Consider the following 27,359-nt stretch of genomic DNA (forward strand, 5'->3'; position numbering starts at 1 on the left):
TTCAACATATTCTAAATTTTTTTTTAATTCCAATGGAGTTTGGATGTTGTTACCTTATATCTTTTATATTAAATTTTTTTATTTTATTATTCTTGTCTTTAATATTTTTTTATTTTTAAGACAATTATGTTAAAAATTTGTTTATTTGAAGACAAACACATGTTATAATATGATATTTTCTTCTATACTGGCTAAATTTTATATCAAAAGAACTCTATTAATATATACTTTGATTTTTAAACCGGATTATTTTAAGTTATCTCACCTATGGCGTAATCTAATTATTTTACCAGTGGGGTCACTGATCAGGTTCTATAACCATGCCTGGAAGAGGGGAATCACTTTCCTTGTAAAACCATACACAGTGCTAGCCCAGAAGGACCTGGCCTACCACCAACCTACTAGAAGGGCATATAGTATATTCATTAAATGCATATTCAATAGTGATCTATCACCATAAAAAGCACCTCTTAACCAGTCTCTGGAACCAGTAAAGGTAAAGGAATGAGCCGAATTACCTTTCTTCCTTTGTAAAGTCCTGTGACTATATAAAGAACAAGAAGGTGAAAGGGTAATGGATAATCTTTTTCACCTTCTTCTCTTCCATATCTTTCCTTTTCTCAAACTTGGGTTTTCCTCCTTTTATACATCCCCTGATCCCTCGTACTCTATCTTATTCAAGGAGATTTGTTTTGCAGGTATATCTACGTACCACCTTCTCCATTTCCAATCAACTTCATTCAATTCTGTTGTGCAAAGGGTCCCCGTATTTTTGGAGTTTCATAAGTTGATCAATAATGATTTAACATTATGTCATATATGGCCGGCGTGATTTTTGGGTCACTTTCCATCTAAGAAGTTTTCAGTGTACAGTGCGAATGTGAAGTAGGTGTGGGTTAACTCCACATGAAGTCTCTGCTTAATTAGCGTCTAATGTAATGCCATTAGTCCATAGGCCATTCCATCAGCACATAGAGCAAAAGGGCAACAATCCTACTCTCTCAAAAATGGTTATTATATATCTCCACCTTCAGTTTTCAAGATTATTGCCCTTGTATTCGAGAAATGATTCGTTGCTTGATGAACAGTTACTAGTTCCAGAATTTAGCAGTACTGCTTGTCTCGATCCTGCGCGCAGAAAGATGCGTGCACTAAAACAAGTAAAGCAAACGAAAACTAACTAATAAAACTAAACTTAAGCATGAAAGGCGAGAGAAAAAAAGGGAGGGAAGCGGAAATTCTGTGGTTCCAGGCTTGCAAACCAATCCTCCAGAAAGAATCGCTTAGAAAAAGTAATGGGTTTGCTTCAAAGCCAACCGAATCTCACTAGTTTCCTCGCCTCCTCATACTCGCGTTCTTTCTTTTATATTCTCTGTGTGTATGTCTATCCATCTGTATTTCTTCTTTTAATAAGTCTATTATAACTTTCATGTTTGGAAAACGCAAGACTGGCAAGCAAGGAAATTCACGTAACTGTCCAAGGGTTACAGCTCTATTTAGAAAAAAAAAACCCCTCTCCTTCTCCCTCTCCCTCTCCCTTGACAACATTCATTACTACCTTTTTAGTACAAGATTAACTCGAACTCTCCTACCTTGTTAGCTTTCCTTCTCATCTCTCTCTCTCTCTCTCTCTCTGTTCTTCTGGGATCATTAAATTAATGATGATGGGTTCTCAAGATCAAAAAATGGGGTCTAAGGAACTCAAACAAATCATCAAAGGCAAGCGTACCAAGCGACCAAGGCCATCTTTTCCGCTAACGTTAGCCATGACATCTTCTAGCTCATCTAGCGCTGGAGAGAGTGGAGGTGAACGTGATCAAAGAATCTGCAACAACTCTTCATCGTCTCCTGGTCCTAGCACCTCATTTGAATTCACGGAAAGGACTGGGGAGGAAGAAGACATGGCCAATTGTTTGATTCTTTTGGCTCAAGGCAACCAAAACTGCAAATTAGCCAAGCCTGTGGCTATTGCTGCAGCAGCAACTACTACGTATATCAACAGGGATGCTGGGTTATATGTTTACCAGTGCAAGACCTGTGACAGGCGTTTCCCTTCATTTCAAGCGCTTGGTGGACATAGAGCGAGTCACAAGAAACCAAAACCTGGTAACCTTGATCATGAAGACAAGAAAGTGTTGACGACGGTACAAATGGCTCATGAAGAGCAAAATGGAAATCGAAATAACATCAATACGAGCACAACCCTTTCATTGCAACTAGTAAATGATAGGGTTCTATGTAGTCCTAAAGTGAAATCTAATAAGGTCCATGAGTGCTCCGTATGCGGTGCTGAGTTTTCATCTGGCCAGGCTTTAGGTGGTCATATGAGACGGCATAGGGCGTTTGCAGCTGCAACCACAACCACAACCACAACCACAGCAACGAAAACAACCATGAGTTTGGGAAGAGTTAGTAGTCCTGATCACGAGTCCCAAGAATCCAAGAAACCAAGAAATAGCCTACAACTAGATCTTAATCTTCCGGCACCTGAAGATGATCTCCTAGAATCCAAGTTCCACTTTGCATCCAAGGAACAAGTTCTTGTCCTCACAGCTTCTCCCTTGGTTGATTGCCATTACTAATCCAATTAAAATGGAAATTGTTCTCATTTGGGATTATTTCACTCCAAATTCAATTTGGGCTTATTAACTTCATTTTCACTAATGCAATTCATATTTGTTAATTATGATTCTTTGAACTGTTTTTTTTATTATTATTATTATGATCACAATTGTCGAAGTTGGATTATTTGAGTAATATTTAAATGGCTGCAGGCTTGTTCATGGTGGCATTATTCACTTCAGAAAAAAGTTACATAAATATTTTCTTTTTCTTTGTTTTGATTGAGAGGAAAATGTGGGAAATTTGTGGAAGCAAAGCTTCATTGGCATGAGTTCGCAGCCACCGATATCACAACCGAAAGTGGTGGATTAGGTTCTTCTCTTGTTTCGTTTGCAAGAAAGCTAAAGCTCCCATAGTCCCATATCTGCCTGTCTGTTTCATTAATATGACAGAATATTAAACGGATGGCAAGCAAGCCACCGCTAACGTCTGCCCTTCTTTTATGGATCTACTCGTAATCGATCATTTAGTGAAGTAGGTTATACGATAAGTCACCCTTAAGCCATCCGTTATAGTTCTAATTGTATGTTTTATGTTAGGCAGTGAAGAGTCTGCTCTCTGTTTATCACACACAACAATGGCGTTAATTTACACTCGCACTATCTCGCACTATCTCACTTGATTAGAGGCAGTGAATCTTGAATACGATAATATTACAGCATGCAATATTTCTTCTTTTTTTCTGTTTTTTTAATTAAAAAGTGCGTCCGGCCGGTCAGCTTATATATATTTCAATTAATTTTATAAACTGTAAGATTAATAACTATATAAATGTTCAATGATGTTGAGAGGGTTCATATTTATAATAAATGAGAAATAAATTCTAATCAGCTAACTATTTCTTATTTTGCCAGGTTTTAACACTGCTTTTTGGCTGGTTCACCACGCTTTCAGTCCATTGCCTAAACATAAACCAAACTTTCTAACAACTGCGAACACCTTTATATTAAGAACCCCTTGTGAGATCCATGTGTCTAAAGAGAACACCAACGTGAAAATAATCGGTGTGTGGTCTCGGCATCGCTAACTTTAGATTGTTGATGGTACCCCAAAAGAGACTTAGATTTGTGCGGATTCCTGAATTTCCAAAGTGTAAAGCAGTCCAGCTTTTAGTAATTTGCGACATGTACACGACATTATATATTTTCTAAGTGCCAACCCACATTTATGTGTAGAATGTCCTTAACCGAATCAACATGGGTTGTCATAAAGTAGTATATAACGCCACCATTCATGGTAAGATCAAAGAAGACAAGGGAACTTGTACCCAAGTGATCTCTCCCTTCTTTTGTCGTGTGCTATCACTTTCTAATACCAAGTGGGCATGTACATAGAAAGATGATTAAGAGTATGACACCCACGATGTAAAGACGAGGTTATCTACACTTTTTTTTGTTCGTTACTTCCACATTTCGTGGGTGTTGAGAAGCACGAATGCATGTGACCACTTTGCGTGAGGCGTCCATATACCTGAGAGAGCTGAGGGAAGATGATAAATAGCTGCTTATTGCCATTTCACAGTTGCAAATGTGTGATGATAATGTGTTAGCTAGTATAATCCTAAACACTTTTACATGAAACTGTTTATTTTTTATATTTTAAAAATATTAACTTTTTTATTTCATTTATATTATATCATATTTTAATCATTATTACATTATGAAACAACACACCAGTAAAGTCTCCATTAATATAATTGAGATTAAGTATTTAATTAGTAGCGCAATTTGAACCTTAAAACTCAGGTTTAATGGATTTTTTTCTTGTAACATAAATTGATCTTTTAGTAGTTCCTTGTGTGCTTTTTTTCTCTCTCATTAACTCACTTTAGGGCTTTAATGTTGTAAATAATATAAATTAGTTTAAAAAGTTTTTATCTAATATTTATATAATGAATTTTAATATGGATTTGATAACATCGTACAAACATAAAAATTAAATTTTAGGTTTGATAATCAGCCTAATCTAAGATAAACATACATGAGTTTAAAAATAGCGTTAGGCTCAAAATATTTTTGTTGGAATTAATTTTCTAATAGCAATAAAATTCTAATAACTCTTTTATTTTTTAATTGTTATAATATTATTTTTTAACTAGTTATTACATGTTAACCATTTATATATACCATGTATTTCTACCATCAAAATATGCTGAAAAAATTATATTATTATTATTAATTTTTTTTTTTTTGTGTTTGCAAGATTTGTTGGTATTTCTTTTTATTCTTGGTCGCTAATTCTATAACCCTCTCATCTTTGGAAAAGAAACTTGATGGATCTTAATAATAATTTTATATTGAGAAAATATCTTAAAAATAATATATACACACGCCTCAAATTATAGTTTGTTTCTATTCATTTATTCAATGTAAGCACATAAATCCTTTAACAAATCAAGATTCATTAATGAGGGATAAAAGACTTGATATGTTTTTTTGAGCCTCGAAAGATGTTAAGGTAGCTTGCTTCCAAGCCATTGCACTAGATGCGCAACGACTCCCGATTGTTAACACCCTTTATCATCCATGTCCAGCATGCGCTAAGATCTACGAAAAAAGGACCACCTCCAAAGACGAACCCAATCTCTTACAAAGTAGTGTGGACTGTGGAGAACGGCGCCATGCTTGGAGGCATAGGGTTCATGCCCACTAAAAGATAATTGAGTTATGGTCTTCTTTTATACACCTTCAGGCCCATCAGTTGTCTTCAGTCAAGGCCCACTTCTGTTGCTCTCTGGGCCACTTCTTATATATATAATTTCTTTTTTCTTTTTTCTTTTTCGTGCCGTGAACCATTTTTTACTTTTATTTTACTTGCTGAAGCCCTACTTTTTATTTAGCTGTCTGCTCCTACCTCCCTGTGCATCCTACCTGCAGAAACACAGAGGGACGGAGAATTATTTAAAAAAGGAGGAGAAATGGCAGTACATCTCGACAATCTAATGGAAGAAGAGGAGAACGAAGAAGACAATGCTCTGTTTGAAGGAGACGGCTTGGTTGACCAAGATTCCGATATTCCTCCTCACCTCCTTGACCTCGCCCGCGCCGCTCAGCTCGGTGACCTCGCCGCTCTTCGCACTGCTCTAGGTTGGTACCTTCTCTCTTTCTCTTGCCCTGTTTTTTTGGCCTTTTGGGTTTTTTTCCACTTGTACAGTTGCACTGATTTGCTTGAATTTCTAGTTGTTGGATATTTGGGTTTAATTCTTGCTCAATTAGGATTGGTGTCATAAAAGAAAATGTGTGGGTTGGTTGGATTTTTGAGTATTTGGATTGGTCTGTGTTCATTTTGGTGAGTTTGGAAGGTTTGTTTTAGTAAGCTGACCAGTAATCTCGATTGAGTTGCTAAGAATGAAACACAAAAGGATCTCCTTTGGGTGGTCAGTTCTTTTAAAAACTAGTCTACGCGTTTAGGCTAGCTACACTTCTCACTTCTAAAGCCCGGTTCTGCATCTGAGTAGATAGATTTGGTCATTTGGGTCCATTGTTTCGACAAGTAAATACTGGAAACAATTTGATGAAAGAGTTTAATAATGGGTTCATTGCTTGCCTATAAAGTTAATAATGCTTGAACTTGACCCCAAAAATGAAGCTGCTTAATTGAATTTTGGAATGCGAGATTCCTAAAGAAAGTAATGGAAGATTGGCAATTGCAAGGTTTGTAAGAAATCTCTAGAGTTAGGGGCGATGTGTGCAGAATTCATTCCACCAATGAAGCTAGAAATCAGAAGTTTGAAAGCACAAAAAATTTATTTTACGTTTTCAACTGCCATTTCATTCCTTTCATCATTGCGTGGCACTAAAATGCCAACTTAGTCAAATAGGTGGAAGATGGTGACACGGCTCTCCATTTCATTTCTGCTCATGCTTTAGTTTCTGGTTCAGATAACCTGAATGGCAGCATTGATGAACCCGTGGAAGATGGTGACACGGCTCTCCATTTGACATGCCTGTATGGATATTTACCCTGTGTCAAGGTTAGTGGTCTTGATTTATTCTCTTTTACTTCTTTTTGGTGGTGCTTTATAGTGTTAAACTGTATTACAAATTATTTCACTTTCCTCTGTAGCTACTCTTGGAAAGGGGAGCAAACTTGGAGGCCAAGGATGAAGACGGGGCAATTCCTTTGCACGATGCTTGCGCAGGGGGTAAGAACAATAATTTATCACAATCAACTTGTTCTGAATTCTTTCCCTGCAAAATTATCGAAACTAGTGTTGAACTTTTCTTTTTTGCCCCATCCCCGCCCTTGTTCTCTGCTGCAGGTTTTACTGAGATAGTCCAACTTCTACTGAACAGTGCTGGTAGTGCAGAGCATGTGAAAAGGATGCTAGAGGCAGTTGATGATGAGGGTGATACTGTGAGTTCTGATAATAAATTGAATGGTTTTTGAGTTCTGGTAGGAGGCCACATTCTTAGAGCTGACTGGAAATTGGTTAGGAGGAGAAAATAGGGCGAAAAAGAAATGATGTGATTCCTGTTTCCTGTTTCTTTTTAATCTTTGTTGGGATTGTTGTGTTGGGCCAGTCAGCTGATGTCATTGCTGTGGCTTTTCCCAGTCCTTTAGCTGGTGGGAGCTAACGAGGGTTCTTAGAGTGACAGTTTATTGGACCTGTAGCTGTGTTTTAAACTCCCTCCTCGCCCCCCTGTCAACCTTTGTATATATAACACTATTCTATTTTTCGTTTCACTAATCACTGATATTAAAACCCTCTTGCAGCCTCTTCACCATGCAGCAAGAGGTGAACATGCTGATGTTATTAGATTGTTGCTGGCTTCTGGTGCCTCCGCAACAACAGCAAACTCATATGGAAAGGTTAGCAACCATTGGTTTCATTATCGAGATTATGATTCTCATCTCCTTCATTTACTAATTAATTGTTATGGCAGATTCCAAGCGAACTACCTGAACCAGATACTGAAGCTCACAGAATTTTGGAATCCGCTGGAAGTGCATCTTCGTGACCATCTTCAGCTTCCTTACACAAACACCAACTTATACCTAATGGTAGTTAGAAAATTTAAGATTTTATTATTATTATTATTATTAACTAAAAATTTAAAATGTTCAATGCTATCATTACTGGTGCCAGTGAGTTTTAGATTAGTTAGCCTATGAATACTTGGTGTTGAAGTTTTTTAAGACAGGGGCTCCTTAATTTCTGGCCCGAAGGTCGCTGAAGTTCAGTCAGCTCTAAAGTGGCATTGTCTATTCAGTCCTTGCCTTCCAGTTCTTTTCGTTCCTAGTCGAGTCAAATCCTGGAACAGCTTCTAAATGGAGAATCCATTTCAGAGTATAACAGTAAAAGGGCTTTTCATTAAAAATTTATCCTGAAACAAATTGGAAGCTGAGAACACCATTTGCTACCGTCACCTCCGTTCACGAATTAAATCGTACTTTGGAATTTCAAATGACTTCATAATATAGTTTTAAGAAAATATAACTAGATTTCCTTCTAGCATCCCAAAACTCAAACACAAAATAGTCTCAAAACCTCCAACGAGATCTTGATGTCTTCATGTTAAACTTTAACTACACCTTCCTCCCATCAATTGTCATGGCATGATGCACTTGTACAATTTGCACAAAGCATAACATGAGAACGATTGAGATTATTCCAAAAGCTTAAGTAAACTAATAAAATAAAAGGAAATGAAAAACATAGAGAAAACAAACCTGAGGAGCAGCAAAGAGAGGAGGATGTGGGTAGTAAACAATGGCATGCGAGGTGTGTAAGCTTGCATTTATGACCCAATTGGGAAATTAGTAAAAGGCAATGCATGATTGTGTCTGATTCAAATGGAATCTAATTTCAACTACTTAATATGTCAATCTCCATAAGAATCCAAACGTGTTGGAAAACAGAAACTAGGAGAAACAAAAGTTGGAGGAGGAGGGAGAAGATAGCAGAAGGAAATAACATTGATGAGGCAACAGGGAATTGCAAGGAAGGCAAGGCAAACTGAAGCAATTCAAGATGCGATGGAACCCATGTCCAAATGACACAACACTGCAATCAAACAAGGGTTAGAAAAGAAGCATGAGCAAAAGGTTTGAAACAATCGGAAAAAAAAATATATATGATATAGGATTATAGTCTGTCTTATATTTTCTATGTCTAGAAATAATATCTTAGACCTGTTTGTTTCTGTGTTTTAAAAGCGCTTTTTTTATTAATTTTAAATTAATATGTTTTTAGTGTTTTCAAATCATTTTGATGTGCTGATATTAAAAATAATTTTTAAAAAATAAAAAAAACATTGTTGGTATGCATTTTAGCACAAAAAACTATTTGAAAAGTAATAATAACCACACTTTCAAACAAACTCTTAATTGGTTTTGTTATGCAATAGCAAAGCCCACTAACGAAAAAGCATAAAAATAATAACAAAACTAGTCTTAGACCACAAAATTTCCTAACTCCTTTGTGGTAAAATCTATAGTTTATGTACACTTCAAAACCAATTTCCACAATTTCTTGCATAAAAATTAAAACCATGCATAACCCTTTTCATTTTTAGTTAATGTATCTCCATCTAAGCATTCAAACCCAATCTTTTATTAAAAAAAAACTTCATTCATAAAGTAATAAATATTGTCATAACCCCATCTCCAAAAATATTTCCAAAAGAAAAGCAAAACAATGTGCGTTCAATGCATTTCATCCATACACACACCTATTTTATTATTTTCAATTATTTTTCTTTTGTTAACATCTTTTTTTTTTAAATAAAATACCAAAAAAAATAAAAAAATAAAAAATAAGATCTGTGAGTGAAATGCAAAACAAGAAAAAAAAAAGATCTAAAGTGAAATTAATGTGTTGAGCTATTTTCAAACTCTAATTTTTTTTGTTAATAACTTTCTTGGTTTATTGTTGATTTTAATATGTGCTGTGATTGAAAAGAATTTTAACAAGTTATTGTTGATGTTTTATTACAAATCATTGCAAAATTAGAAGTGCTGAGTCCATATTGATATATAAAAATTTATTTTTAAGATGAAATAAGATTGAAATCAATATTAGACAATGGAGCTCGGAGGATTAGGTTGCAAACAATTTATTCGAATCATGATGGTTTGGTGTCGAGGTAAAGTTTGATTTGTGTTGATTTTATTTTTGAATTATGAAATTTATGTTCTCAATGTGCTTGAAAAAAATTACATAGAAGTGTTTTTATATAAAACAAAAATAACAAAAATAAATTATCATATTCCTCTTGTTATTTTTATTTGTAAATATGCATATTCAAAAAAGTAGAGTCAGAGCCTAATTATTTTAATCCATAGAGGTTTTTTTGTAGAAATGATTAATTCGACAAGTTTTTATTTTTAAGTATAAATATTATTTTTTTATAAATAGACCAATTGACAGATTATATATTTTAAAAGATAAATATTAATATTTTTATGAATAATCTAATCGATAAGTCTTTTTTATAACACCAGAACTCTCAAATGATCTAACTAACAATTCTTCTATTTTAGAGACAGACACTAAATTTTTCACAAATGGTCAATCAAAATTTATTATAATCTTGGTATACAATGTTGTCATGGTTCCTTTTAAGTTTTTGTTAATAAAACTTAAAAACCGACTGACACTAACGAGGAATTATTATTGTACCTTATTACTGTTCCTGGGAGTTCGGTAAGAAATGCTAGTGCTTTCCTTCAAGGTGATAAAGAAAATTAGAATATCAAAATATGATATAGAATTATATCACTATAGAACTTCATAAGTTGAAACGTTTCAAGGATTGTTTATAAAGTTTAAAATAATTTACAATCCAATCATTAAAACGAAATAGTTGAATAAAAACAAACTAATTATCGTATCATAGGATTGTGTAATAAAATTAAATTATTTGAAACTTGTTTCATATTTAGTATTTAGAATTTAGAATTTTAAGAATTTTTTTAAGTATTTTTTTTATTTATAAATATATTAAAATAATATTTTTTATTTTTTAAAATTTATTTTTAACATCAACATATTAAAACAATTCAAAATCATAAAAATAATAATTTTAAAAAAATTTAAATACAAAAATAAACAGTATCTCACCTAACCAGTCCTAAGGAAACGAAACCAGTGCTTTATATACTACATTAATTTTGAGGATGTTGAATATCATTGTCATTATTATTTTTTTCTTTTTTCAAAAACACTACATCATATATGAAGCAGTGCTCGATACCTGCATGTTTTTCATTCAAAATGTGCCTGTTTCCTATGGAACTGAGAATCCCGAGGCAGAGATGCCATGGTTGTCGAGTAATTTGCTAGCTTGAAGTCGGTGTGTTCTACTAAAATCAATCACAGCAGCCTTTTGGCTCTCACTCTGCTTTGTTGGATAGGGCTGATACGGAAAGGTGAGAGATTTTGAAGTGTCTGTTTTACATGGAATATTATAGAAGTTCCCGCCGCTTTTACACTAATTTTGACCAAGAATTCCCAATTTGATATTTACATGGGTGAATACAAAGATACACAAACAGATGAGACGAAGATATATAAACTCACAACAACTGAATCAATGGAAATATGGAAAGATTGGCCCACAAAAACAAAGGCAAACAAATTTACACAAGCTAATATATGTTATTTCAGTGCCTGAATTCCCAGAATGAGATGGTACAATAGTGATCAAGGCAACTCATTGACAACAGGAACAGTACAAACACAAAGAAACAAGGAAAGCAATTATCATATACACGTTATGTCCATGATTTGTTAAGGTGGAAATTCATTGTACGTGCGCCATCAGCAGTGCTACTTGTGACTTTTATTGATATGTAAGTCATGCTTCTCATATAGAGAGGCCTTCTGCTGCAGCCTTTAAGAGCAACAGCCACCACCACTCGAAGGTGGATGCTGATCTGGTTTCTGCTTTAAAATGTTTCTCTTCACTGCCGTAGATCCTTCTTCCAAAAGACTAGGGACCTCCATTATCTAAAACACAAATTATTAACTATCAGAATTGAGAACAACAAATGTAATTCATTTGTATATAATCTGAATCACTTTTATATCTCTAGGGCCATAGCAGCGTCTTTTCTTTCAGAGAAACGGCAAATGGGAAATAATTTAATAAATGTTTTCATCATTAGACATCAACCAATCTGACAAATTAAAATATTTTATGCTTTCAAATGAAAATGGACACGTATGCTAGACGCAAGTAGCACTATTTTTTAAAAAACAGGAAGTTACCTTACATGAGAGCTCCAATTGCAAATGCCGCTATACTATTTTAATTCTTTTCATTTTAACTGATCGTTTATTCTATTACCAAGGTGGCAAAAAACTTAATCGTGATTATGGAATAGAATGATGCATGCATCATGTTGCCAGACAGTTCATGCACTCTCAAATAGTACCTTCAATGCCAGCTCTTCAAAGCATTGCTCCACATTTTGTCTAGTTTTAGCACTACATTCAAGAAACATACATCCATGCTCTTTAGCAAGAGACATCCCCTCGTCTCTAGTTACGTCCCTTTCAGAATCCTGAAATCATGGGAAAAAATAGAACAATAATATGAAGAGAAATGAAAAGGAGTTTTAGGGCACACATTAGACTGCACCAGGACATGGATAAAACGGATGATTTTTAAATACGAGTTCCACTGGTGGGGTGGGGACTTACTTTATCAACTTTATTTCCTACAAGCATCTTGACACAATCCGGATTTGTGGAGTAAAGGTCAACTTCTTTAGTCCACACATCTGATAAGTTCGTGAAGGTTTCTCTCCTTGTCACATCATAAACTGTAATTTAAGCAGATATCAGTTATAGAATGGGCAGTCAAAATTATTTGGGGAGGGGGGGGGTATACTTTCAAAGATGTTCTCAAAAAAATAATCAATTAACAAGTGGTAGAGTACCCGCTATAGTTACTAGCTGAACATGACTGAAATTACTAGCATGTATATGACAGAAACAATCAACATGATTTTCAGCATGGTGAAATTCATATTAATTTGTCCCACAAAAATGGTGAGAAAGACCAAAAAAGTAGATTCCCATAACGAGCTGAGAAGTTGGTTCTCATAACGAGCTGAATAACATAACAAAAATTCTGCTAAGCCTGCAGAATGCATGTGCCGAAGCTGGTTCTCTGTTGTAGGGGTAAATCATGATAACAAATGACATAGTCATCAGGATGCTACCATGTTGAAGAGGTTAAGAGATAAGATGAAAGCACCACTTTCCCCTACTTTGGAAAGCCTTGTTGGGGATATGCTTGTTAACAATTCTATATTTATTACTAGTAAGCTAATGGATTACTTCAAATTTTAAGGGAATCTCCTAAAAAATTGGACTGTGACACTATAACAACGATTTTCAATATAAATGGAATAAGATGTTCTATGTTCAGCATGATATATATACAGCAATATACGAGAGTTTAACTACAAAAGCAAATAGAAATTATCTTAGAAATGAAGTTAGCATGAGAGCTAGATTCAAATACTTTGCGATCAGATTTTCATGGCCATAAAGGACTTTGCACTAATTCCTATTCACGATTATTTGCAGGTTGCAAGCAGCAGCACATTCTTAATGAACAAAATCACATGATGGATACGGTTTTTAGCTTACCAAGAATGATCCCTTGGGCATTTCTGTAGTAAGAACTAGTCAGCGTTCTGAATCTCTCCTGTCCAGCTGCAAGAACCAAAATGATATTATGAATCAAATTACACAGATTGGAACATAAGTTTCATGACTGGTATCATTAATGTTAAGGGAAAAAGGAGTTCTAAGTTAAAAGAGTGCAAAAGTCAATGTTTATTCAAGCCAGAAAAGCCACTCCACGTCTCACTACAGAAAAAGGAAGTGAACGTTTTTCCAAAGTTTCTGTGTTATATTTGATATTTAACTGTTCCATTGCTAGCAACTTTAAAATTAGTAAGAACAGAGTTTAAGAACCCTTTGACATTATTAGCTCCATCACTTAGCTCATAAGGTCAAAATGTAGTCCACGTAGTCAGGTAATATAAACTAAAAGAACAGAACGCTGTGATTGCATTTTATACCAGTATCCCAAATTGTCAGCTTCAGTCGCTTTCCTCCTACTGTTAGCTGCTTGATCTTAAAATCCACACCTTCATACAAAGACAAAGACAAGGAATCTCAATGCATAATCAAATCATTATAGACCACTCAATTTCCAGTAGATCAGCTGAAGTTACAATTTTCTATTAGAGCAAACATACGCAATTTCATAATTAATTATCTAATCACACAGTTAAGTAGTTTAAGCATTGAAGAATCCAACGTAAAAAATAAGGCCCAACTACTTGTGGTTGACAAAAAGAAACAGATTTTACTTGCTATATAAACGACACCAACTAATAAATCATAGTAAAATAAGGAGCTCTTAATATATCTGATTAAGAACAATTAACAAGAAGCAAAAACTCATAACTGGCAACCATGTTTTATAATCACTGAACAAGTTTCAACCATGAAGAGAGATCCAAAAGCGTTACAGACTGTTAGCTAGCTAAGAATCCATAGAAGAGTAAAAAGAAAGCAAAATAAGGACAGAGAAGGTTTTAATACCAATGGTTGGTGCAAGATCCTCAACGGAATTGGAAATGAAACTGACAAGAAGACTGCTTTTGCCAACCCCAGAATCACCGATCAACAGGATCTTGAATGATAGATCATATGATCCACTGCTTTGCCCTGAAGATGATCCCATTCTTATTCTTCCAATCCAAGAAATCAAAACCCTTTATCGTCTCTCTCTCCTTTTCTTTTCTTTTTATTTAGTGCTATCTACACTTTGTTTCAAGACAATCTTGAACTAAAAATTCCCTTTTCGACAATAATCTAGACTGTGTCTGCGTTGTCTGTAATGATGATCAGGGCTGCTGGGCTTGTTTTTTTTCCCTCTTTCTTAATAAGTACAGAGCGAAAGAGAAAGAAATGTGCGTGCTATACGTGTAGGGGGAATTAAGGAGAGAAAAGGAGGAAAGAAAAGTAATGGCATCAATGTTTTCTTTTAAGAAAGAGAGTGAAGCTAAAGAAAACGGCTAACACGCTGGAGAGCAAGAGAGACACCTGACACCAACGTTATTCTTTACTTTTGAGTGTCTTTAGCCTTCCTGGATTCTCTCTTTTTGAGTACATTATCTTCATCCCTGGATTTTGAAAGTAATTATCACTTAGTCCTTAAGTTCTTAAAACCTACAACTTAGCTCTTCATGTCTTAAAAGGAGGACTTGAATGCAAGCTTACACTTCCCAATCTTTCTTCAGCAGCTCTTGAATTTACAATGTTAGATATATTGTAGTGTGATAATTCATCTTATCACTTAATAATTTAACCACCTATTCTGTAGTTGCATTAGCTAATAAAATTATAATTCAATTATAACTAAAAAAATGCATTATTTTCTTAAAAAAGGAAAGCAAATGTTACTTTTTTTCATTGAATCAAAAGTAATTAGTGATTACGAAATATCAAGTATATTCACTTATTATGTTATAAAAAAATATCTTTCATTTTTATATCTTGACTAGTTGCTCCATAATTATTATAGTTGTGGCTAATTAAGTGAAGTTTTAATTGAAAAGGTACTTCATCACCTTAAAATTAAAAGATTTTGAAAAAAAAAACACCATTTACTTCACAAAAACATTTGCTTCTTCTGTGTTGGTTTTCTTTGAAAATTTAAATTATCAAAAGCTACATTTGGAATTTATAAATGACAATAGTCAAGGGACTAAACTATAGGTCTTCAAACATAAGAGACTAAAGTTGCAATCAGGTTTGCAAGTCAGGGACTAAAGAAAAATTTACTCATCTTTTTTTTTTAATTTTTGCCCCGAGATGCGATGCCGTTTTCCCGGAACACGGCCAATTGAAGTCTCTCCCACGCGCGGTGTTAGCACTCTCAGACCGTCAGGTGGGGGGGTGCTGTCATGGTAGATTAGGCAAAGTGTTAAAGTTCATTTATTCGAAAGCTGTGGAGGGGACTAAAGCCGTAGCTATAGATAAATCAAAATTATCTGCATGCATCCCACTTGCTCAATTTCTTTAGGGTTTATAGCGATGCATTTTTTGGACATTCTTTCAAAAGAAATATTTTGGAATTTTCTTTTCTCGGAGAATTTCTTTTGATAATTAGTGAAAAGCTTAAATAAAAACAATAACAATAATAATAACAATAATAGCACTCCAACAGACGAGTATTTGAGCCAAGTAATGGAAGAAAAGGGTGGTAGTAAGACAACATCATTGAAATGTACAGTTAGAAGCGCCCACAACCTTGAAGGCTTGTGTTTTTTGAACTCATCAAATTAGCACATGGCATGCGAGTTTTGTCTGTGGGCTCGACCAAAAAGTTAACCTTCTGGTTTGTGCCGGTCACAGAAATAACTGAAAGGTTGATGTAAATTTAATTTTTGGTATGAATCATGTGGAAGTCCAGTCTTTTAATACAGTAAGATTTGCGTGCGTGGGGGGCTTGCCTGTTTTGCTTCCATGGCAGAGCAAAGCTAAGCTTAGGAGGGAGAGGAGAATAGCTTGAATGGAGGAAGACAATCTTAAGAGGTAAAGAAGAATAACACAGATGCTTTGGCCCCATCGGTAGGCTGTGTCCCTTTCTTTAGAATCCAAGAAAGCACCTCTCCCGGTGGTGATGGCAGCAATCACCACCGTCACGCCTTTGAACTTTGTGTTTAGGAGACCTGTCCAAATCATCCCTTAGTGATTTACTAAGATTTTGAACACAATTGGTCTAAAATTGTGGACTCCATGTTTGCACGTTCAACTTGCAGGGTCTGCCTGGGTCTTTAAAGATTGGAGACCAAGTTTGGTGATTATGATCCTTGACCATGGGTATGGAACCGGTGGCCTTTTTTAATTTATTTTATTTTTTTGGATTCTTGCTCGAGTGAAGAATACACTGGCCATACTTGTGAAATTACTCACCAAACAAGTATTTATATGCATGTGCAATAGCAGGAGCTCGTCCTTCTTTTTTTTCTTTTTTTTTTTATTTACGTGGGGTGTCCGGGCCAGCTTACGCACACCACGATTAATCCCTATGGTCCACTGAGCATCCTGCAAGCCCAGTGAGCAGGTAAGGCACCACGGAGGTGACAGGCGTGTATGGTGAGGTTCGAACCCAGATGCGGAGGAAGGGGACAAACCCCTCCCACCCAGGAGCTCGTCCTTTGGTACACTGCACAGGTGCACCCCTGTGGATATGGTATTTGGCAAGAGGTACCCTCGAAACATGTACAAGCGGGTGTTTGAAAATGTAATGGAAATTATTTTTTAAATTACTTTTTATTAAAAAATATATTAAAATAATATATTTTTTTAACTTTTAAAATTTATTTTTGATATTAGAACATCAAAACAATTCAAAAATACTAAATATTATTAAAATAATTCAATTAAAACAAAATGCGGCTAGAATTTTTTTTAATTTCTTTATTTTAAAAGTACAAATATTAATCTAAATATAAAATAATTATATATAGATTAAACTAAAAATATTAATCTGATCTTAATAATATATATATATATATATATATATATATATTTGTTAACAAACCTTACATAAAATTTGTTTGCAATAATCATTACTTTAACAGTTTTACTACTTTTCAACTTAATTCAAAATTAAAAAAAAAAACTCAATAATAATATTGTTATATTTGTAAAAATAAAAACATAATCTTGAAAATATAAAGAATCAAGACCAGTATTTAGTCATAAAAACCCATAAAATCCTCAATAACTATAATTGAAAATTGAAAAACAAGAAATAAAAGCTCAAATAAAGAAAATGAAAGGCTAGGGTTTTGTTTTTTCCTGTAAAAAAAAAAACCATGAAATTAATGTAAAAACAACTAAAAGAAGTGAGAGTAAAAGAGAAATTGGTAATATTTTGGAGATTTCAAAATAAGACATAAAATTGAGGGTTTGATGAAAAACTATTTGAAAATATAAGTGAAATAAATGTTTTATATCTAAGTAAAGATTGAAGAGATACATAATGTTTATGTCAAGTGATGGTGGGATTGATGTGTTGTGTTTTTTAAAACATATATGTAGAGTAAAAATAATAAATTAAAAAAAAAATTTTTTTAAAACATATATGTAGAGTAAAAACAATAAATTAAAATTTTTTTTAGAGTCTTAAGGATCTTATTAGATATATTTAGAATTGTTTAGGGTTTATACAAAAATAACTTGAAGATTATATGTTCATTTTAGTTTTGAATATTTGCTTCAAGATTAGGTTATTACAAACCACAAGTCATTTAAATGTTCAGTCTCTAACAGTAATTCATATGAACCACTAGTGAAAAATTTCTTAAACCCTTTTAAAAGATAGAGATTGTTATACCTTAGAGTACTCTCTCATTTTTTTAAGTGTTTTTATATTATACTCTACTCACCTTCTCTTTTTAGAAAAATAAGAAGCATAATATTTCATTTATAGAGGAATCTAAAAACTTTATAAATGGTAAAATATTAATTTTCTCCTTAAATAATATCACATATATTATTTAAGGATAATTTTATAAATTTACTCTATCAAGTTCCTACTTGATTGTTTCTAGGTTTATTCTAATTATTAATTTTTAAAATTTATTTGCAATCAAGTTAAATATGATTAATCATTATATTTTAATTTATAACTAATAATTCTTATATATGTGACCTATTATGGTTGATTTGACATGTCTAAAAGCAATCTAGATGATTGGCAAAAATATAGATCAACTAAAAAAAAATTATTTAAAATATTAAGATGACAAAATATTTAAATGACTCAGATCAACTTGTTAAATCTACAATATAAGTCATAAAACAATAATAACCTTATGAAAAATAAATCAAAATAAATTGTGAAGCTTAATCCGCAATAAATTTAATGTTGAATGATGAAATTGAAAAAACAATCATTATGAGTCAACTCGGGTAACCGCCAAAACTATAACCTGAATCACAAGATTAGGATAGCCTCATAAAAAAATCAAAAGAAATTATAGAACTCAACTCTCAATTAACTCAATGTTGAATAATAAAATTAAAAAAATTAATATAAAAAAAAATAATAAAAAAGTTTGAGCCAACCTGTGCATGGCTCACATGCGACGCATCTCAATTTTTTGTTATATTAGATGATGGATGAGCATCGTCCTCCCTTTAATTTATTTATGTTATCCCTTTAATTTATTTTTGAATAACATAGACAATGTGTTATTTGCTACCCCAGAACCCGAAAAGCCCCTATAAACATTGATTTAACCCATTTTTATTAAAAAAACTAAAAAAACAACCTAGAGACATGAACAAACCCATTCATATCTTTAGACAACTCAAAAATCAATAAAAAAAATCAATGTGAATTAAAAAATTTCTCAATATTATATCTACTCTCTTATGCAAGATGAAAGTCAGAGGATATCCTTATAGAACACTTCTTATTGAATGAAACTCGTTGATATTAAAATTAGGTTTTTTTATGATTGGAATCGATATAAACCAATAATTTTCTCCCTCTAATATAAAAATTCGAAGCATCTCTTTCATCTTTGTCAAACCAAGAAATTAAAAAATAAGAGAAAATTTTTTTATATTAAAAGTAAGTTTAAAAAATTATAGGGCTGAAAATTAGACCAAAATTAACTTTTTATCCAAATTTTAAAATATCCATCTAATTTTTCAATGTTTTTAATTATGGTTTTTTTTAAAAAAAATTTTATCATTCCATAATATTTCAATGTTTTTAATTATGGTTTTTTTTTAAAATTTTATCATTCCATAACAAGTAAGAAAGAAGCAACAACTTAGCAAAATAAATCCCTATCGTCAAATCCAGCAACTTCTAAGAGAACACTAGACAAATATCGAAGCAAATAACGATTTGGAATTGGGATGACAGCGTGACGAGAATGAAAAATAAAAGTGTAGAAAATAAAGAAAAGAGAAAATAGAATGATTGCGAACTTATCCACGGGAAGCGTAATTTTGGCTCATTCAAGAGGATTAATTCAGAAAGAAAAAAAGTTTGGTTACAAAAATGAAAAAAAAAAGAGTTCAAATTGTAAGAGGGAGTATAGTGAAACTGGCCACAGTCAGTCAGTCACATCTTAATTTATTTTAACGTAATTGTAATTGTAATTGTAAACTGTAACGGTAATTGTATTATCGGAAAAGAAAACAAAGAGGGGAAGTAAATAGAACTGAATTGCAGCATAAAGCCCGGCCCAAACGTAGTGGTCCACCGCCGAATCCAGTCCAAGTTGAGCTAAGTGAGGGAGAGAGTGGCTAATCTCGAAGTACAACCACTATACCTGACAATTTCACGCTCAGAGTCAGAGGAAGCAGAAGTTAAAACATTCAATGGATAGAGAATGGGGTTCTAAGCCGGGCAGCGGAGGCGCAGCCTCCGCCCAGAACGAGGCAATCGACCGCCGTGAGCGTCTCAGACGTCTCGCCCTGGAGACAATCGATCTGGCAAAAGATCCCTATTTCATGCGCAACCACCTCGGCAGGTACAGTAGAGTTGTGTTTTGTATTAGGTTTAGGTTTAGGTTTAGTTTTTTTTTTACTTTTTTGAAAAAAAATTAAGTTGATTGATTAATTGTTTGTTTGAGGTATTTGTAGTTATGAGTGTAAGCTGTGTCTGACTTTGCACAACAATGAAGGAAACTACTTGGCTCACACACAAGGGAAGCGCCATCAGACCAATTTGGCTAAGAGAGCTGCTCGTGAGGCTAAAGATGCGCCCGCCCTTCCTCAGCCTAACAAGCGCAAAGTTAACATTCGCAAGACAGGCAAGTCTCCAGTCTCCTTCCCTCCCGTTTTATTTGTTAATTTTTTTGTTTAATTTAGTGTGTAGTGGATAGAAACTATGTTGATTGGTTTGGTGTTGAAGGTAGATTAACACGCATACAAAACACTAACCTTGTTTTCATTAGATCAATGAGTGGCTTTGAGAAGTATGAAAGATCTTGTTGCTTAATAAAAGAAAAGTGGAGTACTTGTTTGGGTGGTAGTTATTGAAAAAGCCACTACTAATGGCATGGTGAATTCATATCTGATTGGAGTTTATTTGCCTAAGAATCTCCTTAATCTGATATTTTGGCTTCAAAGTAAAATGTACTGCGTGGACTATTTTGATTCTTATAAGATTAAGATCCAGGTAGTGCCGTTGCTCATGTACTTAGTAATGTCCCTTGAAAAAGCTTTGGAAAATAAACAGTGGTAGCTTATTGAGGTCAAGGGCTGCAAAAGGTCTTGAATTAAAAAAACAGGAAAGAAGGGAGGAAAATTAAGGAAATGGGTCAAGAACAGCTTCTGGTGACAAGTGAAACTTAAAGGCCTCAACTTAGAACCAAACTGGCTTTCTTAGGATTTTATGCTGCTGCACATATTGCATGGCTTGGCCAGAAATATTGAATTTGGAGCTTGGGTTTAGTGTTATCAGACCTATGCAAACAATAACGCTGTTTGGTGGAAAGCAAAACATTCTGTGGTGCTTTGTGTTTTTGTTCTAGCTTTATTATGTCAAGGGTATTGTGGTAATTGTTGTTTATGAGTAGTCTGGAGTATGATGATTCCATCCAACTTCGAAATATGTTCTTATAAAAGTTCCAATTTGGAAACAAAAGGACAGTCTTTCTTTGGACAAATTCTGTGGATATGAACTTTACAGAAAGAATTTGGTTCAGTGGTGATCTCTACTGTTGAGCACTAATCACGGTGTTTCCTTAGAGATTTGTCTGAATCTTTGTCTGAGAATTACTTATTTATGTGCATCCTTCATATCTCAACTTAATCATAAAAATCAATACTATATTGAGACCTGAGTTTGGTTCTTAACTTCCTAACTGATAACTGTGTAGATGTGACTTGGTTTAGAATGCAAGCTAGGATATTCCTACTGTCCTGCCAAGACATGGTGGAGGTGAGCTTGTCTGTATGTTGCTTCACAAAGACAATGTACTTCTAGGTGTTGACTACATCTAATTGTATTTCACTTCATATTTTGTTGTAATATTTCAAAATTTGTAAGATGGCAGTGTGGTAACTTGATCATAAACTTAAGAGTTAATGTTTTTTTCTGTCTGTCTTTGTGTAGTCAAAATTGGCAGGCCTGGTTACCGGGTGACAAAGCAATTTGATCCAGATACAAAGCAGAGGTCTCTTCTCTTCCAGATCGAATATCCTGAGATAGAGGACAATACAAAGCCTAGGCATCGATTTATGTCATCTTATGAACAGGTAATCTCCATTTTTGTTTTTTCTTAACTCTCTCTTTTCCATTGATCTCTTACCTTCTGCACATGTTAAGTGACAAAAAAAAAATTTGGTTGTCATTACTTATGAATTACAACTCAGCCTTTGCTTAAAAACTTAACTTTATCATTGATTTTGTCTGTAACAGCAATAATCAAATGGAGAAACCAAAAGCGTTATCTGTAACAATCAAAGAAAAACAAAGTGATAGAAACTGTTATTTATAAAATTGTTTGCAAACATATTGGTCAACTCAAGCAGCTTGTTGAAATCTAATGATGTAAAAAACTAAGCCATTCATAACTTTTACAAGCACTCTCTAAAATTCATCCCGTGTCTGCACTGTTTATGGTAAACATTTCTTCATAAATTATTTTCTTTAATCTTGCATTGCACTCGAGATGAATCATGTTTTATCCTTTGATTAATATCGGCCCTCTGCTTATGTATTTCCTGGTAGATGAAAGCTATGACCAGATCCTTCTAACTTAATTTATGTTGTCATGGATACAGAGAATTGAGGCCAATGATAAGAGGTTTCAATATCTTTTATTTGCAGCAGAACCTTATGAGATCATTTCTTTCAAGGCAAGTTGAAAGATGTTCATTGCATGTTTCTTTCTTTTAAGTTATGGTTAGTTCTGGAAACATTTGTCATTTGTGCTTGTTTATTTAATAATCCCAGGTTCCTAGCACAGAAATTGACAAATCTACTCCTAAATTCTTCTCACATTGGGATCCGGACTCCAAGATGTTCACAGTGAGTATTTTAATTCTTGCTCAACCACTTCATGCGTTTTGATTGTCATGCCATGGGACCCCGTATATCCATGTTATATTGAAATGTTGAATTAGTCTCTTGCGGATTCTCACTGTGTCTTATTTAACTTGGCCTGTACCGAGAACATTAAGAGACCTGGATCAATTCTAGATTTCACTCCTCTGGGTGCGATGCCCATGCTGAAGATTTCATTAGTTATGACATCTTCATAAACTGAGTGGACAAAAGGGTTATCCACAAGTGGAATCTATTTGGATTTTAGTACAAACTTTGCTGTCTCTTTGGATTAGTTTGGATCCTTTAATTGTGAATGTATCTTGACTCAAATGTCTAATGTACAGTTGCAGTTATATTTTAAATTGAAGCCACCAGAGGCGAACAAACCTCAATCTGTTGCTGCAGCCAATGGCACACTGCCTTCTCAGCCACCACCACCCCCACCACTGCAAGGACTAGCCGCAGGATCAAGACCCCCACCACCTCCAATGCCTGCATCATTACCCCCTCCACCTCCCATGGGTAATGGCCCTAGGCCCATGCCTCCAGGTGGAGCTCCACCTGCCCCGCCTCCACCTCCTGGTGGCAGTGGTGCAATGGCGAATTTCACACCTGGCAATCAGGTGGGTAGACCTCCAATGCTGCCTCCCCAAGGTTTTCCAGGGCAACAGATGCAGGGCCAGGTTATCCGTCCACCCCCACCACCTCCCAATATGGGACAGTAGGTGCCCTAGCTTAATGTTTTTTGTGCACATTTACGTAGTTAAAACAATCCTTGGATTGAATTGATGGATGATTGTTTGAAGATCTGAATGTATTATGTAACTCATGCGGCTTAGCTTAGCAAGAAGGCGTTTATTGTGTCATTTTGGAAAATCTAATAAGCTGCATGGTTTTTCTTTCCTTGAACGTGCGCGTTATGATCTTGAGGGTGCAAAGCAGGACCACCATGAGCTTTGCTTTCCCACACGCGTAGCCCCTTGAGCTCTTAAATTAACCAACGCGCTTTCTGGAGCAGAGATGATGGCGAAACTTGTGTTCATGTAAATGCAAAACTATGTTTTTGTTTTTCGTTTTCGGCCCTGTTTATTTAGTGGTTTCATTTCTTTGTCTCACTTGGCCTTCACGATAAGCCTGGTTACATGGGATTTGACTCCCCTCGATGATATGTTCTAATGCTTAAACCTGGCGCGCCCATCTATCTTGTTATTTGGTTTGGTTGTTTTCCTGGTTAATTATATTATATTATGCTCTGTATATATAAGGCATTAGCGTGCTAGCCTTTCACTGTCCGAAACCATTGTTTTTCACTGTACAAATCTATAGTGAAAGGTTGATTTAGCTGTTGGTGGGATAGCATGGGTTTAGGGGTTGCTAATTTCATATCTTTTAGCTACAATATAATTACTAAAGGGTCCCTGAAGAAATTAAAAAAAAAAAAATTCTTCTTAGGTTCAGGGGCTTTTTGGGTTTTATATATTTTTAGTATTGGTCATTACTTAAATGTATCTCAAAAATAATTAGGTTTTACTTAAATGTATTGGTAGATTTTTTGGGTTTGATATTATTTTTTTCGTGCTTTTCACACGCTATCAAGTTAGTGTCACTCAAGCCCTTCAGGTTAGATGCGTCAGGCCACACCCATCACAGTGACTCGGCACATGTATAGCAAAGAGGCATGGTGGAGCTCTAACAAGAAGTTTTTTCCTCTCATCCCTTCCATCTCTCCTCTTATAAGACCTTGCAAGCCATTGCAAAAGCACAAGAATGTCAATTTGTTTGCTAAGTTAAATTAGGTTATTATTTTTTTGATTGTAATATATTTGATCTTAAATTATTTATTAAGTTGATTTGTTTTTTCAATTTCATCCATTCACACTTGATTTTTATATTAAATTTGATCTTTATTTTTTTTAATTGCAATGTGTTTGATCTTGAATAATTTATTAGGTTAATTTATTTTTCAATTTCATCTCTTTACACTTGATTTTTATATTAAATTTGATTTTTATTCTTTTACTTATGATGTATTTGGTCTTGAATTAATTTGCTTTTCAATTTCATCCTTTTATATTTTATTTTTATATCAAATATGCTCCTCATTTTTTTTTAATTATTTTTATCCTTTTCTTAATTGAAATTATTTTTTAACTGCATCTCTTATGATTTGGTTTTAATTTTTATGTTAAATTTAGTATTTTTTTTTTGTTTCAAATCTATATCTTTTAAATTACTTTGATTTTTTTAAAAAAAAAATTCAAGCTTATTTTTAATTATTTTGGTTGGTTGGGAATTTCATTTTATTATTTTTTCAAGTTTGACTTTTATATTATGGTCCAGCTTCATGATTCGTTTCATAGGTTGAGAAGGTTAAATTAAGTTGGCTCCAATTATTTTTTATTATTTTTTAAAATTTTATCCATCATCTTTAAGACAAATTGGTATTCTCTGTTTATTTTGTTATTTTGGATTCTTTTATGAATTTAATTTTTCTTTTCAATGTTGCCTATCAATTCAATATTTAATTATATTTAAGGTATGACCTTCATTGTTTTGATTTCTATTTTAATTCTTAGCTTTTTTATTAGATTGTAATTTGTTTTTGATTTTATTCTTAGACCAAATCCAAATGAATCAGCAAGCTAGATTCATTTGTTAATTTGATTTTTTTTTTCTTTTCAATTCAAAATTTTAGTTTATCCTCTCAATTTTTTTTGAAAGAGGTTTTTATTCTCTTAATTGCTATTTTTTTATACTTTAATTTTTTTATTTCATCATTTGACATTTTATTTATTGAGATTTGATCTCTTTGATTTTTCCTATTATTTCAAGACCCTGTGCAAGAGTCAATACAAGATAATTAATGGATCACAGGTCAAGTGAGTTGATTTAAGTTATCCGAAATTAACTAAATCTTTTTGTTTTATAAGAAAATTAAAATGATATTATTTTGGAAAAAAAATAGTTAACAAGTTTTGGTTGAATTTTTCCTAAGTTAACCGAAATATGAGTCAATTAGGTTTTTGACTATATTACAATGTATCAATTCTTCAATTTCTTTTTAATTCGGTTTTTTCTATCTTTTTTATTTTGTCCATTGAAGTTAGAAAATTTTAAAAATTAAAATTAAACTTTATTTATGTTATGTTTTACCTTTTATTAGATTATCATATTCGCATAATTTTATTCACTAATTTAGGGTTTATACAAAAATAACTTGAAGATTATATGTTCGTTTTAGTTTTGAATATTTGCTTCAAAATTAGGTTATTACAAACCACAAGTCATTTAAATGTTCAGTCTCTAATAGTAATCCATACGAACCACCAGTGAAAAATTTCTTAAACCTTTTTAAAAGATAGAGATTGTTATACCTTAGAGTACTCTCTCATTTTTTTAAGTGTTTTTATATTATACTCTACTCACCTTCTCTTTTTAGAAAAATAAGAAGCATAATATTTCATTTATAGAGAAATCTAAAAACTTTATAAATGGTAAAATATTAATTTTCTCCTTAAATAATATCACGTATATTATTTAAGGATAATTTTATAAATTTACTCTATCAAGTTCTTACTTGATTGTTTCTAGGTTTATTCTAATTATTAATTTTTAAAATTTATTTGCAATCAAGTTAAACATGATTAATCATTATATTTTAATTTATAACTAATAATTCTTATATATGTGACCTATTATGGTTGATTTGACATGTCTAAAAGCAATCTAGATGATTGGTAAAAATATAAATCAACTAAAAAATTTTTATTTAAAATATTAAGATGACAAAATATTTAAATGACTCAGATCAACTTGTTAAATCTACAATATAAGTCACAAAACAATAATAACCTTATGGAAAATAAATCAAAATAAATTGTGAAGCTTAATCCACAATAAATTTAATGTTGAATGATGAAATTGAAAAAACAATCATTATGAGTCAACTCGGGTAACCGCCAAAACTATAACCTGAATCACAAGATTAGGATAGCCTCATAAAAAAATCAAAAGAAATTATAGAACTCAACTCTCAATTAACTCAATATTGAATAATAAAATTAAAAAAATTAATATAAAAAAGAATAATAAAAAAGTTTGAGCCAACCTGTGCATGGCTCACATGCGACGCATCTCAATTTTTTGTTATATTAGATGATGGATGAGCATCGTCCTCCCTTTAATTTATTTATGTTATCCCTTTAATTTATTTTTGAATAACATAGACAATGTGTTATTTGCTGCCCCAGAACCCGAAAAGCCCCTATAAACATTGATTTAACCCATTTTTATTAAAAAAACTAAAAAAACAACCTAGAGACATGAACAAACCCATTCATATCTTTAGACAACTCAAAAATCAATAAAAAAAATCAATGTGAATTAAAAAATTTCTCAATATTATATCTACTCTCTTATGCAAGATGAAAGTCAGAGGATATCCTTATAGAACACTTCTTATTGAATGAAACTCGTTGATATTAAAATTAGGTTTTTTTATGATTGGAATCGATATAAACCAATAATTTTCTCCCTCTAATATAAAAATTCGAAGCATCTCTTTCATCTTTGTCAAACCAAGAAATTAAAAAATAAGAGAAAAATTTTTATATTAAAAGTAAGTTTAAAAAATTATAGGGCTGAAAATTAGACCAAAATTAACTTTTTATCCAA

General features: G+C 33.1%; 4 protein-coding genes across 4 annotated transcripts; 3 read left to right on the forward strand and 1 right to left on the reverse strand.

The window, feature by feature from the left end:
* Nucleotides 1–1,198: 1,198 nt before the first annotated feature.
* On the forward strand, nucleotides 1,199–2,662 carry LOC105121738 (zinc finger protein ZAT5-like). The gene has a single exon (XM_011020508.1). It carries the CDS (start codon nucleotides 1,659–1,661, stop codon nucleotides 2,580–2,582), a length of 924 nt encoding a protein of 307 aa, XP_011018810.1. The 5' UTR covers nucleotides 1,199–1,658; the 3' UTR covers nucleotides 2,583–2,662.
* A 2,738-nt stretch (nucleotides 2,663–5,400) lies between these two features.
* Nucleotides 5,401–7,837, forward strand: LOC105121737 (Ankyrin repeat family protein). Its single transcript, XM_011020507.1, has 6 exons — nucleotides 5,401–5,708; nucleotides 6,504–6,595; nucleotides 6,688–6,766; nucleotides 6,884–6,978; nucleotides 7,339–7,434; nucleotides 7,509–7,837. Exons 1-6 carry the CDS (start codon nucleotides 5,540–5,542, stop codon nucleotides 7,581–7,583), a joined length of 606 nt encoding a protein of 201 aa, XP_011018809.1. The 5' UTR covers nucleotides 5,401–5,539; the 3' UTR covers nucleotides 7,584–7,837.
* A 3,305-nt stretch (nucleotides 7,838–11,142) lies between these two features.
* On the reverse strand, nucleotides 11,143–14,718 carry LOC105121736 (ras-related protein RABC2a). The gene is made up of 6 exons (XM_011020505.1): nucleotides 14,195–14,718; nucleotides 13,666–13,734; nucleotides 13,229–13,294; nucleotides 12,272–12,393; nucleotides 12,004–12,132; nucleotides 11,143–11,575 (listed from the first exon to the last, which is right to left on the reverse strand). Exons 1-6 carry the CDS (start codon nucleotides 14,334–14,336, stop codon nucleotides 11,462–11,464), a joined length of 642 nt encoding a protein of 213 aa, XP_011018807.1. The 5' UTR covers nucleotides 14,337–14,718; the 3' UTR covers nucleotides 11,143–11,461.
* A 5,219-nt stretch (nucleotides 14,719–19,937) lies between these two features.
* On the forward strand, nucleotides 19,938–23,545 carry LOC105121739 (splicing factor 3A subunit 2-like). The gene is made up of 6 exons (XM_011020509.1): nucleotides 19,938–20,160; nucleotides 20,273–20,442; nucleotides 21,750–21,892; nucleotides 22,421–22,495; nucleotides 22,593–22,667; nucleotides 23,030–23,545. The coding sequence occupies exons 1-6, from the start codon at nucleotides 20,009–20,011 to the stop codon at nucleotides 23,408–23,410; spliced, it is 996 nt and encodes a 331-aa protein (XP_011018811.1). The 5' UTR covers nucleotides 19,938–20,008; the 3' UTR covers nucleotides 23,411–23,545.
* The last annotated feature ends 3,814 nt before the right edge of the window (nucleotides 23,546–27,359 follow it).

The sequence above is a fragment of the Populus euphratica genome, unplaced genomic scaffold (genome assembly GCF_000495115.2).
Source record: "Populus euphratica unplaced genomic scaffold, PopEup_1.0 scaffold46.1, whole genome shotgun sequence".
Taxonomy (NCBI): domain Eukaryota; kingdom Viridiplantae; phylum Streptophyta; class Magnoliopsida; order Malpighiales; family Salicaceae; genus Populus; species Populus euphratica.

Excerpts from the sequence above, each read along its gene's own strand:
- LOC105121738 (XM_011020508.1), top strand. The coding sequence starts at position 1,659 with ATGATGATGGGTTCTCAAGATCAAAAAATGGGGTCTAAGGAACTCAAA.
- LOC105121737 (XM_011020507.1), top strand. The coding sequence starts at position 5,540 with ATGGCAGTACATCTCGACAATCTAATGGAAGAAGAGGAGAACGAAGAA. Across the intron at positions 6,596-6,687 it reads GATATTTACCCTGTGTCAAG|CTACTCTTGGAAAGGGGAGC; the intron begins GTTAGTGGTCTT and ends TTTCCTCTGTAG. Across the intron at positions 7,435-7,508 it reads CAGCAAACTCATATGGAAAG|ATTCCAAGCGAACTACCTGA; the intron begins GTTAGCAACCAT and ends TTGTTATGGCAG.
- LOC105121736 (XM_011020505.1), bottom strand. The coding sequence starts at position 14,336 with ATGGGATCATCTTCAGGGCAAAGCAGTGGATCATATGATCTATCATTC. Across the intron at positions 12,394-13,228 it reads TGCCCAAGGGATCATTCTTG|TTTATGATGTGACAAGGAGA; the intron begins GTAAGCTAAAAA and ends CTTAAATTACAG. Across the intron at positions 11,576-12,003 it reads TTGAAGAGCTGGCATTGAAG|ATAATGGAGGTCCCTAGTCT; the intron begins GTACTATTTGAG and ends TTTGTGTTTTAG.
- LOC105121739 (XM_011020509.1), top strand. The coding sequence starts at position 20,009 with ATGGATAGAGAATGGGGTTCTAAGCCGGGCAGCGGAGGCGCAGCCTCC. Across the intron at positions 20,161-20,272 it reads ATGCGCAACCACCTCGGCAG|TTATGAGTGTAAGCTGTGTC; the intron begins GTACAGTAGAGT and ends AGGTATTTGTAG. Across the intron at positions 21,893-22,420 it reads TTATGTCATCTTATGAACAG|AGAATTGAGGCCAATGATAA; the intron begins GTAATCTCCATT and ends TCATGGATACAG.